General features: G+C 39.0%; 1 protein-coding gene across 1 annotated transcript; it reads left to right on the top strand.

Moving 5' to 3' along the window:
* Positions 1–4: 4 nt before the first annotated feature.
* On the top strand, positions 5–19,238 carry idh2 (isocitrate dehydrogenase (NADP(+)) 2). Its single transcript, XM_085461788.1, has 11 exons — positions 5–186; positions 6,349–6,440; positions 10,316–10,481; positions 13,561–13,721; positions 13,814–13,957; positions 16,160–16,296; positions 16,524–16,675; positions 16,791–16,903; positions 17,115–17,212; positions 17,299–17,391; positions 18,840–19,238. The coding sequence occupies exons 1-11, from the start codon at positions 69–71 to the stop codon at positions 18,922–18,924; spliced, it is 1,359 nt and encodes a 452-aa protein (XP_085317914.1). The 5' UTR covers positions 5–68; the 3' UTR covers positions 18,925–19,238.
* The last annotated feature ends 18 nt before the right edge of the window (positions 19,239–19,256 follow it).

The following is a 19,256-nucleotide window of genomic DNA, read 5'->3' as shown; positions in this document are numbered from 1 at the left end:
GTTTGCCCCCCTCTTTAGCTCTGTTTCGTCGAGCGTTCACCGCAAAGTGTTTTCGGTCGCGGGAAGACATGGCTGGATACTTGAAAGTCCTCAGCTCCCTTTCGAGATCTGCTGGAGCTGCTTTTTCCAGAAACCCGGCGGTGCTTGCGCCGGCTGCAAATTGTCAGACTTTGCAACAAAGAAACTGTAAGTGGAGAGATAGCCGGTTCATCCCGAGCATCATTATGTTGACCGTTAACTGCAGCTTGACCTGGCCTGGTGTTAACGTGGCCTCTTAAAAAAACAAAACAAAACATGTAGCTCTGGTTGCATTTAGGTGAGCTAATGCAACGTCAGCGTACATAGAAAAAGCCGATATCAGGTTAGCCGGCTATTTTTACGGAGCTAACGTAGCCGTGCTAGCTGACTGTGCCGCTAGCCAAGTAGGATGCGGTTAATACCTTTAATGGTTTCCTGAGCGCAGGGCACCGATACTTTAAATGCCCACGACCGTTAAATGGCCGTTAACATGTTTGAGTTAACGGAGGCTGTTTAATGATAAAAAATGTAAACGTCGAAAAAAAGATGCGTGCAGCCTCAGCGAGACGACCCGTCTTTGTCTTCCTCCATTCAAACTTTGAGGAACCGTGGAGGACAATGTAAAGATATGCGGACTCAAATGAATTAAAACGGATAAACCCTGGCAGGCTTACATACCTTCTACTCTGACCTAGAATATAAGATTCATAATAAAAGTGGCGGTGCAGTGCAAAAGCTGGCAGTTGATGAATTAAGCGAATCTTCCGTTTTTAGCCGTGTTTGCGGATTTATTTATTTTTTTCCAAAGCTGCTAATCTCTGAGGTGGATAATAAAATAACCACGAGAGGAACCCGGTTAAATTCTGTTGTCCAAAAGGATGAGCTGCCCGTCAGCCGTGAGATCGTCAGTGCGTGATTTACTTGGGTGAAACTTTTCCCAAGGTCAGTTACCGCATACGAGTCTCCGCTATGGAGAGCAATGGCTGCCGCCGCTGCTGCCGTATGGCGCTCTCTGTCCTACATTACGCTTCTCATCTGGGTTGCATCCAGGCTGCTGCTCATAAAGACCACATCTCACCCTGCTATTTAGACTGTAAAACACTGTGCGGCTTGTTACTTTTATGTTCCCTCTAAATGTTAACAAACAAGACTCTAAAAATAAATAAAAAGGGAGACCAGGCTGAATGGATTTGTGTTTTTGCGATTCGGAGAGGAATCCTGTTTTATGACGTGCGCTCTGCAGCAATCCCAGATTAAATGCGGCTGAAATTATAAGATATATAAGATAAAAGAACAAAAACGCACTAGCATGACCAGCTACCGTTCATAAAATAGTGGGTCAGCTGAAGGACGCTGTGGCTCAGATCCGATTGAATCACCGGCATGTACCTCTTTGATGGTGGTTAGGGATCATACCCCAGGACTGTTTATTACAGCAACGCCTCCAAACGCTCTTTATCACGAGGATTCTTATAAAGTGATCGCATGATTTGATAACACTTCCACAGTATGATAGAATCGTGTTTCGTTTTTCCGAGGTGTAAAACCTGCGTGACACACTAAAAGTGGAAGATTGACAGTGTTGATTGGTTTCTTTTGTTCCAGCCACAAATTGCATTGTGGTTTAGTAGCACCTCTTTGCTGGTATGCACTTTTTAAAATTTTAACAGCTCTTATAAAGCTGACCCAACATGTCGTTAAACTTGATTTGAATTTCACAATCCCGTGTAATGCTGCTTTATTTGTAAGCTTCAAAGCTTTTGCATTGACCACTCTACTATCGTGATAGTGAATGAAAAGTTCATTACCCGAGCCTCGTAAATGCCTTTTCCAAGTATTGGATTAAAACTTGATGTGGGCTAAGGCTTGTCCTACTGTGTTGAAAGTTAACCAGGCGGGACACCTAATCAATGCTTATTCTGTTGATCTCCTTAAGACACACATCATTTTGGATTGTCCTTGACTGCTTGACCGTAATTTCCACAAGGCACCTCACAGTTCAATTTAAAATTAGTACACTGTGCTAAAAATGAAGGGTATTTAAAAGCTCTAAATACTCCAGTCCCACACTGCAGGCTAGGTGAGGTCATTAGTCTTATTGTTTCCCTCCTTTCCACTATTGAACGTCTTCTGGTTCAAAGTCACAGTTTAAAGATTTCTTTTATCACCTGTAAACAAATTCTTCTCCAACTGATTTCTTTGTCCTTCAAGAAAGAGAAATAATTAAAAAAAAACTCTGAGCCTTCTCAAGTGCATTTTTAGCATTAAAAAAGCCTTATGTGCTTATTTTGAGTCGACAGAAGAGCCAAGTCATTGTGCACGTTTTCAAATGATTATCTTGGTTGCATATTTCTCCAAACACCTGCCTTTGACTTTAGCTACAAGTGGTCGAACAAATCCTGCAGATCTGTCCCCGATGCATGCGCGAGTGATGTGGCATGCAGGCCCACATGACTGTGCTTCAGCTCGCCCTTCAGCCTCCAGTTTGTTGATACACTCATAAGTTACATAACCTGCTCAGCTCTCTCCTGGGCTCCCCTCCCTCCGCATTGTGAGAGTAAAGTCTTGATATTGCAGTTTTAGGTTGAACAAGTCAGAAATTATGCCTGACAGTAGTTAATGTGTTAACGAAACAATGCTGGAAGAGTCTGTACTCTTCCAAAAGCAGATGGAGGAGGGCAAAGTCTGTTATGGAATTGATTTTTAAAAAAAATCAAATCTTGATTTGCTTATGAAATGTGAGAAAATGGTTAAATTATTTGCAATTTCCTAACCAACCATTAAGACATCAGATTACTTGACTGTGCCCTCTGTCTCTTGGAAAGAAAGCAGCTCTTTCTCATATACAGCCTATAGATTTCCCCATTTTTCTGAAAGAATCACTTAAGTGATTTATTGCAATAGCTTGTTTATTTTGCCAGCAGACTGTTTCAGCTCAAATTGCCGTAAAAGTAATTTCAGGCATGCAATTTTCAAACAGAACTTGGAAATCCATAAAAAGCTTTTCTGTTCGTTTTAACATCGCTGCCAGCTTATTGTTGGGAAGTAACCGAAGTCATATTGATGGATTTGTTTTAAAATAAAACTGCTGACAAGTCATCATCCTAGTTTCCTTTGTTATGTGCCAAAACTGAACATATTTCCTTCTTCAATTTCCAATAGGTTAAGGATTGTGTGATACAGTTGTGTGTCAGAGCCAAAACAACAGCAAGTTAGCAGAACATAATCACTTTTTCACCATTCTTTTACAGACATTGCATTCGTTTCTGTCTGTGTAATATGCTATCCTATAAACATAGTTGTAACATAACACAAAGCCACAACTGTTCTTCCTTAGAGGTAATTTTCAGTGCACGGTCGCCATGTTTCTGTAGTCAGCAGGGTGCGGAGGATAAGAGCAGAGGCTGTTTTGACAGGTGCTACCATGGCTTCAAAATCCCAGCTACATCAGATGTCTTCAGTCTCAGACTAATGCTTGAGTTTTAAATGGATATAATATCTTCCACTCTTAAAAATGTTGGCTGTACCCTGTTTCCATAGGACACCTTGTGTTTACTTGAATTACTTTTAGGGCAGTGGGGGAGCATAAGCTTGGCTTGGGAAATTTGAGTCACTTGATCCTCTGCACCTCCCCCCTGTACTTTCCTATTCACTGAAATGTTCCTGCTGGCAGCACTCGCACACTGAGTAGGCTGAGAGGAGATATGATTAAACATACTAATCCATATCAGTCCTAGTGGACAGAAAAGAAGTAAAGAGACAGTCTTAAAAAGTCAGTGTAAAAATAAAGCACTTTGTTTTCTAATGAGGTTTGATGGTTTTAAGAAAACCTACAAATAAATTATTATTTTTACCTGTAAGAACATATGCATTTCTCAAAATAAAGAATGGCTTTAGAGTAAACCAAAACTTGCTCTAATCAATAATATTTGGTCTTTTATTGAAGTGGTGTTTCTCTAAAATGGCTATTTACCGTGTGGTCAGTTGGCTATTCATGCTAACTACAAACAAGGATGTGTCAAGAAGTATTGAATGGAGCTGTAGTGATTAGCTCATAGAAAATAAAATGTCCAAATTTTTCAGTAATTTTGTTTTATTTACATAGCCCCAAATCACAGTAGTCACCCTAAGGCGCTTTATATCATAAGGTAACAATGCTACAATAATGCGAGAAAACTCCAAGAATCAAATGACGCCCTTTGAGCAAGCACTTGACAACAGTGGGAAGGGAAACCTCCCTTTTAACAGGAAGAAACCTCCAGCAGAACCAGGCTCCTGGATGACTTCCTATATAATCTTTATATATTATCTGTATAGCAAACTAAACATTAAACTAAAAAATCTCATCGATCCAAAAGATACACCGAACCATATGCTCTAGTTTAAAATAAACAGTTTAGATTCACACTCTGTTACATGCAAAGATTTTCTATAAGTTTTCTTGCCAGAAATTGCCAGTTACATTTTTAACTTAAAAAAAAAAAAAGTTCCTTTTTGTGGTTCACTTGGCCCAGTTTAGAAGGGAGTTGCATTTAGAGTCAGTATAAATCTGGAGCCATGGATTTTTAGAAATAACCTTCAACATAACATACCAAATCTAAATAAGCACAAATGAGAGATGTCATGCTTCCAGATCCAGGGACTCTCTTCATGCATGTTTTGGATGGAAATTTGAGCTGTGGTTGATGCGAGGAGTCTGCTCTTGTGGATGCAAAATAGAAATAGCCTTGGGTCCAAATTGATTTCAGCTTTTCGTAGCTTTTAAACACATTTAGGATTAAACATTAAATTTTTAAATGTTGGTCTGACCAGACGGGTTTTCATCCTCTTGAGCATAATTCATTTCCTTTTCTTTTTCCCCCTTGATTAGAGCTGGGCGATATGAGATTTTTTCATATCACGATATGTTTTTTTCATTTCAGGCGATAACGATATCTATCACGATATAAGCCAAATAACTATATTTGTAAGATTTAAATGTGCCGTTGCTCACAAGTAAAATGTGAAATAATCAGCAGCTTGTTTTTATTTAAATATTTATTTCCCATAATAAGTTCAACAGGGTAGATGTACTTAAGGAACATGAGACTTTTTCAGATAAATAAAGGCAAATATTGCAAACTACACAAAAGGCAACCGCTAAAGCGTTTAAGTTTCAAAATAGAACACACGAAACAGACTAAATTGTCAATTCCACTTAGAAACAAAATATTAATTCTAAAAATAAATCTTAGTTTGTTTTACAGAAGAACAGACAAAAATGACTAACTGTAACAATATCAAATAAACTGAGAACTAAAAGGAAATTCTCAATCTCTCCTTGTTGTATAGCTGAGCTTTTCAAACAGTTTTAACAGTTACTTTAGTCTGACAAAAGCCGAATGACGAATTAGCGCTTCCAGTCAGAGACTGAGACTACGTCCACACGTACACGGGTATTTTTGAAAACGGAGATTTTCCGTTTTCGTTTTAAAAAATAATCCCGTCCACACATAAAGGGAGAAATGAAGGAAAACGGTGCTATGAACATGCCAAAGCAGCAGGTGGCGCTAGATTCCTAACCGTGCAGAAATGTTGGCCAATCAGAAGTCTAGAAGCCTCGGTGGGAAAAAGTAAACAAAGCTGGGGCATAGAAGCAGAACCGAGTCGTATGTGTGGACGGACAGTAACTGTGTGTATATGTAAGCATTTAAACACTGCAGAGAGTAGAATTAACAGTATTGTAGAAATTCATTTCACCGAAACAATAACGTGGCGCACAGTGTGACGCATGCACCAGTTTATTGTATTTCCAGACTTGCTTTCGGCACAATTTACAGTGCACGCTACTGTTTTTTGTCAGACTTGAAATAGCCGAAATACCTTCACACTACGGAACTTCTGTGGCTCTTCCGTTCGACAATCTCTCCGGCATTGGAACCATCGTCTGTTTTCTCTTCGGTCACGCTCGGTTGATTTTTCTAGTCGGCACACTCATTTCCTCCATTACGCGCTGGCTCCATTACCCCGCTGGCTGCTTCCCAAACAAACACACGTGTGGCTTGGCACTTGTGCTGTACGTAACAAGTCACGCGACGTGACGCTGCGGCTGTGATTGGTTCGGCTCTGCGCTACTTAATTTGGATTGGCTGACCTTTTTTTTTTTTTTTAAGAGGACAAGAGCGGCGAGGTCTATCGCGGTAGCTTAATTTCTCTATCGAGTAAAAGTTATATCGCGATACATATCGTTATCGTTTTATCGCCCAGCTCTACCCTTGATTAATGCATTTATTCTATGATTGGCACACAGCAGTCTCATGTTTTTTGTACTTCACGTTTTATTTTTGACAGATGCCGACAAACGCATCAAAGTGGCGAACCCAGTGGTGGAGATGGACGGAGACGAGATGACCAGGATCATCTGGGAGTTCATTAAAGAGAAGGTGATAAAGTGGCATCCAAGGTTGAAGGGGGAAAACTGAGCCCATGCAGCCTGACTGGCAGGCTGGCAGGTGGCTGTGTGGGAAGTGTTATGTAGAGGATTATGTATGTGTGTTGGGGAGGGGCTTTGGTAATTCAGTGGCTGATTTTCTCCAGAGAGAGCAGATGTTGTTGGCTCAGGAAGAAAACGCAGAATAGCATGAGGTTCAATCATTGAATGTTTTTGACAGCTGATGAGCAGTTTTGTCTTGTTAACAATCAGTGATCCCAAAGTACATTTTATCGGTTTTTTAGGTACTCTCAAAAGGAAAATGGTACATTTAATTATTCCCTAAAGTCATGCAAATTAAAACTCAGGTCTTTGTGATACAGGCTAGGGGATCTTTAAAATGCTGGTGAAAAAATATCTTCGGGGCAGAACATTTCTGGCTGTTTACACAACGCTCGCTTGCTTGTCAAGTTGTCTTTTAAGATTTTGATGGGGTGCTGAATATGACAGTTAATTGGCTGTTTGGTCCAATCAAAGCCAATTCTATTCATAGTTTCTAAAAGATGTCACATACTTGCAGAAATATCTGTCTGGATTGCAAAACCAGGGTTAATGCGACTCAGTTTTACTGCATTTGTGTAGCCAAACTGATGGGTAGTTGCTCATGTGAATGGCAATGCTTGCAAGCAAACCTTGTCTCACCATGCCATACATGCATGCAGTCAGCCACACCAAACCCACCTTCATCAACAGCACCCCAGGTTGTTAATTGTAGTTGATCTTAGCTACAGGACAGGTTTACCTGCCATTTGATTCAAGTTATGAGATATATATTAATGCCATTAAATATTGTTTATCTTAGCTAACCAGAATGTCACAGATTGATGTTTGTCAGCAAACATTGGCTTATTTGCCCTCACCTTTGCTCTGACAATATCATTAACCTCCAACACAGCAGCACAAACGACCCGTCCAGGTTTAAAGTGAATTTAACTGTATGCATCTCTGTACACTGTCATCCTAGGCGCAGTGTGAGAAGACTCACTGCAGTGAGTGTTGAATATGGATTACAGTTTCCCACAACTTGCAGTTTGTCCGCATATATTTCTTTTTCTTGGAAGGTGCTCTAAATACCCATGGCTAGAAATTGATGGAAATTTTATAGGATTGTGCTTTAGTTCTCTGGCATGTCCACGATTGGCTGGTGTGTTGTAACAGTGTTTTGCCCTCCGGATCCGATCCTATGACAGAAAACTGTTGTTGGTTCAGTGAAATATCGCCACTAGAAATCTGAATTCTGTCTTCTTCAATTCAAATGCATAATCCTAGCTATGGTAGGACAAACAAGTCTGTCTACACTTTAACTATAGGGAGTGGAGCCTGGCAGTCTGGTGTTTATGTCGGTTGTCAATATGCCAGGTGTCTGCGTCTATTTACTCTGGAGGAGGCTGTAAAACTTTGTGATAGGAGCCCGTTATATGATGATGCTTCCACTTACTGGCTCCCAAGCCTATCTTTTTAAAAAAAAATTTTAATGGGTTCTTTCTAAGATTCTAAGAATCTTTTCTGTTAAGTAACCTGGATGATTTCCACGTTAAATATGTTCTTAAGGCTGCCTGATAGTTTGCTGATTTCATTCTGATCATTTTATTAATATAGCAAACAGGGCTATGTTTATACAGCAGTTTTCACTATCTAGAGAAAACAAACACACCCTGGAACATAATAATTTCAATTAGGCTTGGGGAATTGATACAGCGTGATATTGCTTTTTTTTTGAGACAATATTGTATTGCTACAGGGGCACCAAATTGATATTTCATACCTGATAAGATTTATATTGTATTGACTAAATTAAAATACTCTGGCAAGACTACAAAACAAGCGGGCTCATCTCATGCAGCACCACCCTGACACAATGTTAGCTGACCAAACTTGCATTAAATTGGCTCAACTGAAAACCCATCCAACACTGGGCACGCTTTGCTTGACAAAGCTACCTTCTAAATCAGTGCAATGGCTCAGTCACATGAGCAAACTCCTTGCTTCTATAAAAAATAAATAAATTGGTGGCTGCCTGGTGATTTTACTGGTGAATAGTTATTTACAGTTAATTGCAGTTTTCACAGTATTAGCTGTGTATTTACAATTAGCTGCTGTATTATCAGAAACTTGACCCCATTCAGTTATAGATTGATGGCAGACTGACTCTTTCTTATTTTGCATTTTGCAGGTTTTAGTGACAGTGTTGGTGTGCTTGATGATCTCATTTTGCAGGAAAAAAATAACTGATATAATCTTATTGGATAAAACTGATACTGACAATGTTTAACTTTGATATGTTGTTGCAATACTTTGTGATTTTTAACATTCCACAATTTTTGCATATTGCAAAATGTTAAACATTACTATCATATTGTGAGTGAAGTATTGTGATATCGTATTGTGGAGTACCTCGTGATTCCCACCTCTAACTTCTATATGCTTTTAGTGGTCTGAAAATTTTGAAGTCTTGAACACCTAATGCCAGGGGTCAGCAACATTTAACACCCAAAGAGCCATTTGGACCTGGTTTCCACGCAAAAGAAAAAACTGGGAGCCGCAAATACTTTTTGACATCTTAAATGAAGATAACACTGTATATATTGTTTTTTACCTTTATGCTTTGTGTGAACAACTAAGGTGTGTTGCTTATGAAATCCATGAAGTGCTACAAAGAAAATTACATTTTATTTATGTAATTAACACATTTTGAACTCTTAAAGAAATATAACAAAAGGAAAGACACCAACCTGAACTAAAAGGATCCATGTAGCAAACAAAAACTGTTTTGAGCTGCCACCCTTATATCGCTTTTGGGCTTTTGGAGCCTTGACCTGACTTTTAAAAAATAATTGAAAAAAAGCACTATGTTGCTAAAAAATGAAAAGTAGATATTTGCAAAATTCTGCCTAAATATGTATTTTACCAGGTTAACGTGTGTAGCGGGGCGTGGTCTGCAGCGGCGCTGCAGGGGAGGCGGAAGCACCTGAGCGGCACCCGCAATCACGCCTCGACACCTTAACATCTGCGCTATCTCTGCTGCTGTTGGTATATGTCGGGCTGTGAGCTACAGCAACCGTGTGTGAAAAGTGGTCAATAAAGAGATGCTGAAAAGCATGTTCATGGTAACCTCGTCGGGTCTGCCGTGATATGTTTACAATGGGACTTCTGCTCCTGAACCTCTGCACATATCCCATATGAGCACAGCGTCTGCAAATCGGGGCTGTACGAAGTCACTTTCATCTTTACGCAGGACTGTAAGCTGTCATCTGTGAGGCGTGAGCGGTGTTTTTTTTTTTTTAACATAGTTCACGAAGGAGAATAGCTGCTGACATAATGTGGATCTGAAGATCCATATTTGGCCTACCTGAAATGCACGGCGTTTCGGCGGGTACACTGGCTTCCACGAGTGTGACGCTTATTTTGAGCAATGAAAAAATAATAAAATATAATTTTATTTCTATATTTCAACATCACAATCTTCCAATTTAGAACTACAAGTTTTTTTTTTTTTTGTTTCTTTTTTTTTTTTTTAAAAAAGAACTAACATAAATAAAACTCACTTCAGCTAAATACTGCGTCTCCGGAGCCGCAGGTTGCCGACCCCTGACCTAATGCATCACTTTACAGTACAGTACACTAATGCAGTATTGTTATAACAGTATCTGTTATGCATCAGTGTTTACAAGCAGGTGGTAAGATCTTTTGTGACACATTTGCAAGGCTGCATTTCTGTTCAGACATTACTCTGTCCGTACCTGGTTTTGCATTGTTGGTGCCTTTTTTTTGGGGGGGGGGGGGGGGTAGTGCCTTTTAATTAATTAATTTTAATTTTTGATTGTTTAGCTCATCCTGACCAATGTTGATGTTGAGCTGAAGTACTTCGACCTGGGTCTGCCATACCGTGACCAGACTGATGACCAGGTCACCATCGACTCCGCCCTGGCTACCAAGAAGTACAGCGTAGCGGTTAAGTGTGCCACCATCACACCTGACGAAGCCAGAGTTGAAGGTCTTTGCCAAATCTTTAATCGCCAATTATTAATTTCTAGTTTCAGAGCACTTTAGACTTAAGGTTTTCATTCTCTCAAAGTGATTGCTACATTAATTCTGCATATTTTTGAATACAGCGCTGTAGGGCTGCAACCCAAGATTATTTTTGTAGTCGATTAATCTGCCAATTTTTCTTCGATTAGTCAACAATTGTTTGTTGTAGTAATTAGTAGGGGTGCAACGATACACAAAATTCACGGTTTGGTTCGATACTTTGGTGTCACGGTTCGATATTTTTTTCGATACAAAAAATGTTCATGCTCTTTTTAATTTGTCATTTATTAAAATGACAAATTAAAAAGTTTTTAAATTTAATGTTGCTGAAACAACAAAGGGATAAAATAATAAATCTATCTTATCGAGAAATCACTCATCTTTGGAAAAGAGAGTTTATTACAGAGAAATGGCTCTTTCCAAAATAAAAGCTATACTATACGCTTCTTCTGGGCTATATTCTCAGCAGCATATTAAACATATCAGGTCCCCATAAGGAGAATTATGTGCTAACGGCTGTCTAAATGACTCAGGTAAAGTTTGTAGCATGCGTGCTTGTTGTTTTTGTCTGCTTCCACTTGCACTAGGATGATGTCGGTGTAAATGTGCAGTCATATTCATTGTGTTCCCACTAGTGCTGTCAGCGTTAACCTGAAATGACATTAACGCCACAACATGGCAAATCTCCGTTAACGAGCATGGGGCTGGACGGTGTCAACACGTTAACGAGCAAACTGCGCTAACGCAGTAGTTCCCACCGATGTAATTGAGCATTGCGTGGCTCATCCAACATTCTGTTTTACTTTAGTCCATGACGCGCTTACCTTCAGGGTCATGCTTCACATGAAGACCAAAATAGTTCCAAAGGCCAGATCTGAATGAGGGTGGGGGAGGTTCAATTTGCCGTGTTGCAACGAGCTTAGCTTCTGTCTCGCTAGCTTGCCCTGCGCTCAGTGGATCTGCGCTCGACAGTGCAGCCTAGGCGGAGTAGTCGAAGGCAGACCCACTGAGCTCTCAACACAGACAGCATCTTCAGAAGAAAAGTTGATAAAGTAAATTAAAAATTTTGTATTGTTCGATACATATGCGTACCAAACCAAAAGCACTGTATCGAACGGTTCAATCCCCTAGTAATTAGATATGTTTTTGACATCACTCAATAAGACTGTCAAATAAAAATGAAAAAAATAAAAAAATATCAAGTAATATTATTAAATAGTAGTATTTGTGCTAGTAGTATTTTAAACAAAAAACAATGTGATAGTAGAAAAGCAAAGTTGGCTGAGGTCTAAGTTCAAATAAAGCTTCAAATGAAATCAAAAAGATTTTTTTTTTCCAGTCAAAAAAAAAAAAGTTTACAGATGGTTCAGTTCATGAATTCATGATTGCAGTGGACATGCTCTGGAGTGAAGCTTGCTCTTATCTTTGAGAATATGTTATCAGCTGTTCATAACAATGCTAAAAATGCTCTCTGTCATGACTTCAGCCATTTGAGAGGCGCATGAGCGTCTTTACAGCACAAACTCATCTGTATGCCTTAATACTAGTAAAACCGAACAAAGCAAAATTACTAATCACAAATTTGGTTCTATATCATAGTTTCTTAGATGGTGTCGTGTTCGATGACAATCAAAAAGTTTAAGTAATTAAATAATAAATGACTAAGTAAATAATTAATTATTGATATGCTCCAACCCACGGATTAAAAATCTAACATTAGTTGAAGAGGTTTAGTACTCGGAATAAACCCTAATATAACGCGGGTGGGGGGGACTAGAAGACGGTGTAGATACTCCTATTTAATGGTTTACTCATTTCACTCATTAGCTAACAAAACTGAAACGGTGTTTGCTTAGCAAGCATCATCCTGAGGAGTTTCCGACAGGTAAGCTAACACAAGCATTACTGAACAAACATTAAAATAAGGTATCAACCCAACGCACTTAACACCCTAAAACTGATCCATTCAGTGTTAATGTAACAGCTCTAGGTTGCTGGTGCTCTAAATGCTCGTGCACTGCAGTTGTGCTGTCGTGGAAGGAAAGCTAAACTTTGCACTTTGTTTGTTTTCTGTGAAATGCTTTTACGTTCAAAAAAAAATAAAAAAATCTCCATTTTCATTTTCTTTTGTCCCTGTTTTTTGCCGTTCCACTACATTCTCCTTCGTTAGTATTGAATAATAATAATGGATTGGATTTATATAGCGCTTTTCAAGGCACCCAAAGCGCTTTACAATACCACTATTCATTCACTCTCACATTCATACACTGGTGGAGGCAAGCTACAGTTGTAGCCACAGCTGCCCTGGTGCAGACTGACAGAAGCGAGGCTGCCATATCGTGCCATTGGCCCCTCTGGCCATCACCAGTAGGGTAAAGTGTCTTGCCCAAGGACACAACGACCAGGACAGAGAGCCCAGGGATCGAACCGGCGACCTTCCGGTTACAGATGCGATTCCCAACCCCCTGAGCCACGGTCGCCCCGTGAATGCAGTCTTGGCAGACGATATAGGTGATACTGCCCCCATAGCTTCCTGTGTACAAAAACACATTTACGTGGTATTAGTGTATAATGCATTGACAATACAATTCCGCATCGACGACTTTTTAAAGTGGCAATTTTGGGCTTAGTAGATATAGATTAAAAGCAGTGTGAATGGGCACACGTTGTTTAATAAGGCACGTTAAGTGATTAATAAAACCTTCCTTTGACAGGAGGCAGATTGCTTTGAAAAAAAAAAAGCCTTCACAGACTAAGATGTCAGGCATCTCTTGTTTCACTTTGTATACCTGTATGCCTTTTTAGAGGATTAATAAAATTAAAAAGAAAAATCATCCCCTACAGGATGGCTACAAATTCAGTTAAATTGTTTATTAATGCATGTTTTCCACAAGTACCCTTTGTAAAAAGGTAGCAACAGGTGTTTTCCCCATATGAATGCAGCTATGATCTTGTAAACTGCAAAGCTAAATAGGTGTTTACCAACACTGCACATGCGTGAATGATTGACTTGCCTATAATTTTTGTTTGTTTTTTATATAAAGAGTTTAGCCTGAAGAAGATGTGGAAGAGTCCCAACGGCACCATCAGGAACATCCTGGGCGGCACAGTCTTCCGTGAGCCAATCATCTGCAAGAACATTCCCCGGCTTGTTCCTGGCTGGACACAGCCCATTACCATTGGCAGACACGCCTTCGGTGATCAGGTGGGGCTTGATTTTGTTTATTTGTTTTTCCCACATTTTGAGCCAGAAGTACTAAATATCTTTCTGTCTAACTTTCTGTGTTTCTTCTACAGTACAGAGCAACAGACTTTGTTGTCGACCAGCCCGGCAAATTCAAGATAATCTTCTCACCTGCTGATGGCAGTTCAAACAAGGAATGGGAGGTCTTTGACTTCCCTGCAGGTGGCTGTGGAATGGGCATGTACAACACAGATGAGGTTAGCAGATACTTCTACTTAAAGAAAACATGCAGATATTAGCCAGTTTTCCACTGGCTAATATTTACAGTAGTAGTACCCTGTTGTGTGTTTAAAAAATTCACAATAAACAACAGTTCCCGCATTTATCTTGAAAAATGACCCAGCCGACTCGTGCCAGTGTGGCTAAATAATCATCAACAACAACAACAAACAACTTTAACAGATCAAGTGTCCATAGCTAGTAACAAAAGAGAAAAGCTTCTTCATGCGAGTAAGATCTTGGTGTTAATGAATTCCTGCCTGTTAATGAAACATTGCTGTTGATGGCCAGGGGCTACCAAACGTTGTGCCCTGAGTTTGACTGAGCAGGAAATTTAAATTGGAGCTATAAAATATTAGATTTATGTGGCAAAATACAATGTCATATTATGCTCTTTTAGTTAGCAAAATGTACTGCTTATGGCAACATTTTTTTGAATATTTTGGGCGACCAATTGCAATCTTACACATGGGTTCAGGCAGAAATGTGAATACCAGCAGGACGAGTGAAGTTGTGACAGAACTAGGAAGGTCCAAACTGAAGAAGGACAAAGGAAAGAGCTTGTTCCTAGAAAAAGGCCTCTGTTACATGAATGTGGTTTTGAACCTTCTTCCACGGACCTGGAAACTGTATTTTTGTAAATTATACAGCGCATCGGTCTCCACAATGGGCTTAAACACCATAAACTTCTTCTAACACCTACGTGAGAACCACGGGGACATGCAAAGAAAGAGTAGAACCATCAAATGTTCAAAATATTAGAAATACTGCTATACCATAAACTTTAAAATACAATGTTTACATTTGGTGTTATAAAGCAATATTATATGTTTGGCCTGTAAAGTGTTTTATATTACTGAAATGTTTACCATTTTAATATTTTTACATTCTTAAACATTTGCCCAGAAGTTCTAAAAGGAACATATAAAACATATACATATAAATGAGAACCTTTAATTATTTTTAAGAATATAATATAAAAGGTAAACAATGTAAATACATGGACATTTTCATATAGTGAAAAGAACAGCTGATGGTATTTCAAATTGGAGGCAATATAACCTCAATAATGTCACTAGATTTTAAGAAAGTGTCCAATAGTAATTTTTCTAATGTTACAGAGAAAAAATATAGAACAACATTTGATTGGTTCTTGAAATTAAGCATTGTAGGCTTAAATGAGCAGCATTTTCAATGAGCTATTGTCATTGATGACACACTACCTAATTTGAAGTGCGACTCTTTAAAAAAGCAGCATTATAGTACCATGTTAGTGAAACAAGTCAAATATAAACACACGAGTAGCAGAAGTAGTGTTTTTCCCTGAAAAATGTAAGCAGTAGTGTGAGATGCCTGCTTAACGCACCGGTTAAACAACAACTGCAATAAGTTGATCGAGTTGAAACGAGTTACTCCTTACTGATCATATTGGGGATTTTTTTCCCCTCAAGTAGTGGAACACGTTTGTAAAATATGCAAGAGAGTGTTCCCCCTAAAGGTAGCAATGCTACTATTTCAACAAAGTACTGTACTTTGTTAAAGTAGCTCCTTTTAGGTGCACAATTGCTACTGGAGGCTAACACGTGGCTCTCGCGTGTTAGACCTGTCTGGGCTTGACTGGTTATACAATAATATCGCAACATGACGTTTTTATTGGATGTAAAAATTTATACCAGCATTATTGTGGATGATATCTTAAAACACGGGTCTATTTAGGGTGGCGTGTAAGCAAATGAGAGTACAGGTCTGGTTTTTAAACTTTGCTTGCTCTTTGGTGTAGGCTTCAAATATTTTTTTTTCATTGGTTTCTTAAAAAATAGAAGAATTTGTATAAAATTTGGTATTGCAACATCCAGATGGTGTTAAAAGATTTGCTTAATTCTACGCCATAGTTATTTAACATCTGGGTTGTGTGTATTATTGTCCTCATATTGTCTGAACTCTCAAATAAGCTGCTATTGAGTTGTAAAATGCACACCGCAGTCTCTGCAGTCCTCTATCGTCGTTTCAACTCTCTTTGCTACTGTTTTGTTTGCCTTCATCAGCACGGGTCTGTTTGATTTTACAACATCAGAGGTCATCGCAAATGACTTTCAACTTGATAAGGGGAAGGTTGTTAGCCCCTGTTCAACTGATAAAGCCTTCAGCAGTCATGTTTGTTTCTTTATTCCCTTCATCAGTCTATTACAGGCTTTGCACACAGCTGCTTCCAGTACGCTATTGGCAAGAAGTGGCCCCTGTACATGAGCACAAAGAACACCATTCTTAAAGCCTACGACGGCAGATTTAAAGACATCTTCCAGGATATCTTTGAAAAGTGAGTGTCTTCTAGCTTTCTGCTTATGTGTGCACATTTATCAATGATCCATTTGTCCAGTGTCATTTGCACAATTATTGTTAAATCAACAAATGCATTTAATTTAAGCTCAAATTAATTAGTATTAATCTAATTAGTATTTGGTCCAACATTTATAACCATTTTATCACTTTAATGTTCTTTTTAAGAAAAAGAAAAAAACTATCTTATTGTGTTGTCTTCTGCAGGAATTACAAGCCAGAGTTTGACAAACTGAAGATCTGGTATGAGCACAGGCTTATCGACGATATGGTCGCCCAGGTGCTGAAGTCTTCCGGAGCCTTTGTGTGGGCTTGCAAGAACTATGACGGAGACGTTCAGTCCGACATCCTTGCGCAGGGTGAGATATTCGGAAAACATCACTGTCATAAAACACTGAAACCTGCAAGCATATGAGGCGCGTGCCAGTTTTTGGGTAGTTGCACTAAAAGAAGATGGTGCGTTTCCTGTTTTAGGCTTTGGCTCTCTGGGACTCATGACATCAGTTCTTGTCTGTCCTGATGGCAAGACTATTGAGGCTGAGGCAGCCCACGGCACTGTGACCAGGCACTATCGTGAGCACCAGAAGGTTAGTAACCACCAACCCTGTGGGGTCTGTGTTAGTAATCTTAAGTTTCTGCTTGCATAGGCAGTGTCATCTGTAGAGCTACATTGCCATCTTGTGGTGAAGAATGTAATGACAAGTGTCTGCAGACGCTCAGATCTATTAAATATTTGATGCTGCAGTTGATATGTTTAGTAGTTTTTAATGCACACAGTGTCTCCATCTCTGCTTTCAGGGTAGGCCAACCAGCACTAACCCCATTGCCAGCATCTTTGCCTGGACCCGAGGCCTGGAGCACAGAGGGAAACTTGACGGCAACCCTGACCTCATAAAGTAAGAGAGGTTTAATATTTCAGGAAACTTACTCATGCTAATGTGAAATGTGACCTTTTTTAATAAATGTCTGCATTTTTCTGCAGGTTCGCCCAGACACTGGAGCAGGTGTGTGTCGCGACTGTAGAGAGTGGTACTATGACCAAGGACCTGGCAGGTTGCATCCACGGCCTGTCCAAGTAAGTTTATTTCCCTGCTGACACCTTAGTTTGCAGTGTAGTTGCAGACTTACTGAAATCACAGTATATATACTCAATAATCATTTTGTTAGATAGTTTTTGCTGCTGGAGTTCTGCTTTGCTTCAGAACACTGGAAATATTAAGTAATATATATGAACATTACCACGTTCACTGCAGAACACATTTAATTGATAAATCATTTTAAACTCAACCAATCTAATCAACTAGTTTTACTTTAACCATGTGACATTAAGGGTTTACTGCTTAACCTTTACATTTATTATGTAACAACGGAATAGGATTGAAGGAAGTCTTGATTACCCTAACAAATAGTTGATCAACAAAAGTAATCTGTAGCCATTTTTAATTTTGTTAAATCAAAAATGCCAAACGTGTATCATCTTCAGCATCTAAGGACTTGCTGCTTGTTATTTTTATTATTGCATCAAATAATTTGAAGATATCATCTTGAGCTTTGAGAACTAGTGGCATCCATTTTTCACTGCTGGATGAGATTTTTATAAAACACACAAATTTTCACAGGAGAATTTGCAGATTCATCAGTCATACAAAAAGTCATCAGTTGCTGCATTGATTTTGAAGGATGCTGCCATTCAGGCCTTGGTGCATCTTTATGTTTTGGGACATTAAGCCTATGATGGCAGCCAGAAAATGAATAAGGTTTGACGCTATGGCTTTAATCTTTAATTATTGATAATCGTGTGGATTTAACCTCAAGTTAAACCCAAGACAGCATTTAATCTTTGCCCTGATTCTGACCTGCACTTTATATAAACTTGTCCTCATCTTCCGGAATATTTGCGAGGTTTTCATTACTATATATTTTTCAGCAACTTATTTAAAAAGAAAAACACAATTTAAATTTCACTTTCAAGGTTGACAAAAAGCAAGATTTATTTCTTTTTTCTAGGATGGCTTTTAAAGTCAATCAAGGGAGTATTAAGTGTGTTTTAATTAAGTGAACGTTTCTGATTTGTAATGAACAAAATAAACTTCACATGTAACGCAGGATTTTCCAAATGCATCTGCTTAAGAATGATTTATGTCGAGCTTGTAAAATGTTTACTCAAGACTTCTGTAGCCTTGTCATCTAGTTCCTCCACGCTTTCGTGCACATTTAGTGTATATACTTATCTGTTTGTTGCATTGACTCATTTGTTTGCTTGAAGGCATTGCGGTTTTCTCATCTGCCGCTGAATGAATGCTTCATATAATACGCTGTTGTCTAAAAGCTACATGCAAAATGAAACGGGCACAACCTTGTAGTACTCAGTTGTAGTCTGTTTAATCATGATATGTAAAATGTATTATTTTAATAATCCCTGTGTAACTAACCAACAGCATTATCTTGTTTGTGTTGCTTGCATGTTTTTACACTTTTGTTTTTCTGTTGACTTTTCTGATGTGCCGCGTCCTGTCTTTTCAGTGTCAAGCTGAACGAGCATTACGTCAATACTACAGACTTCCTCGACGCCATCAAGACAAATCTGGATAAGGCCCTTGGAAAGTGAAGGACTTGAAAGAATATGCACGAAGATGGCAATGTCACTCTTCTGTTTTTGTACCTCATTTTTAACTTAAAGGTCAATAAATCCACTCGCAATTTAATCAGAAGGAGAAGAAAGTACTGTCTATAGGATTACGTAGTTCTCTTAGGTTTTTAAATCGTTGAGAATTGTCCTTTGAACCTCATGCCTCCCTTACTGTCTGTCCCATTACTTGCAGGGTTTTATTTTTGTAATGTGAAGTATTCAGTACTATGTAATGCCTTGGGCAAGACTGAAGCCTGTGTCACACACATTTGCCAATAAATCTTTTAAACCACTGTTTGTGTTTTGCGTCT

Source organism: Copadichromis virginalis, linkage group LG7, assembly GCF_057382275.1.
Source record: "Copadichromis virginalis isolate Kocher_CV1m ecotype Utaka linkage group LG7, C_Virginalis_male_GT1.1, whole genome shotgun sequence".
NCBI lineage: Eukaryota > Metazoa > Chordata > Actinopteri > Cichliformes > Cichlidae > Copadichromis > Copadichromis virginalis.
The sequence above is the reverse complement of the archived record's forward strand: the minus strand, read 5'-3'. Positions and strand labels throughout refer to the sequence as shown.

Bases quoted from the DNA above. Each gene is read 5' to 3' on its own strand.
- idh2 (XM_085461788.1), top strand. From the start codon at position 69: ATGGCTGGATACTTGAAAGTCCTCAGCTCCCTTTCGAGATCTGCTGGA. The intron at 10,482-13,560 runs GTCTTTGCCAAA...TTTTATATAAAG, and splicing joins TGACGAAGCCAGAGTTGAAG to AGTTTAGCCTGAAGAAGATG. The intron at 13,958-16,159 runs GTTAGCAGATAC...TCCCTTCATCAG, and splicing joins GCATGTACAACACAGATGAG to TCTATTACAGGCTTTGCACA.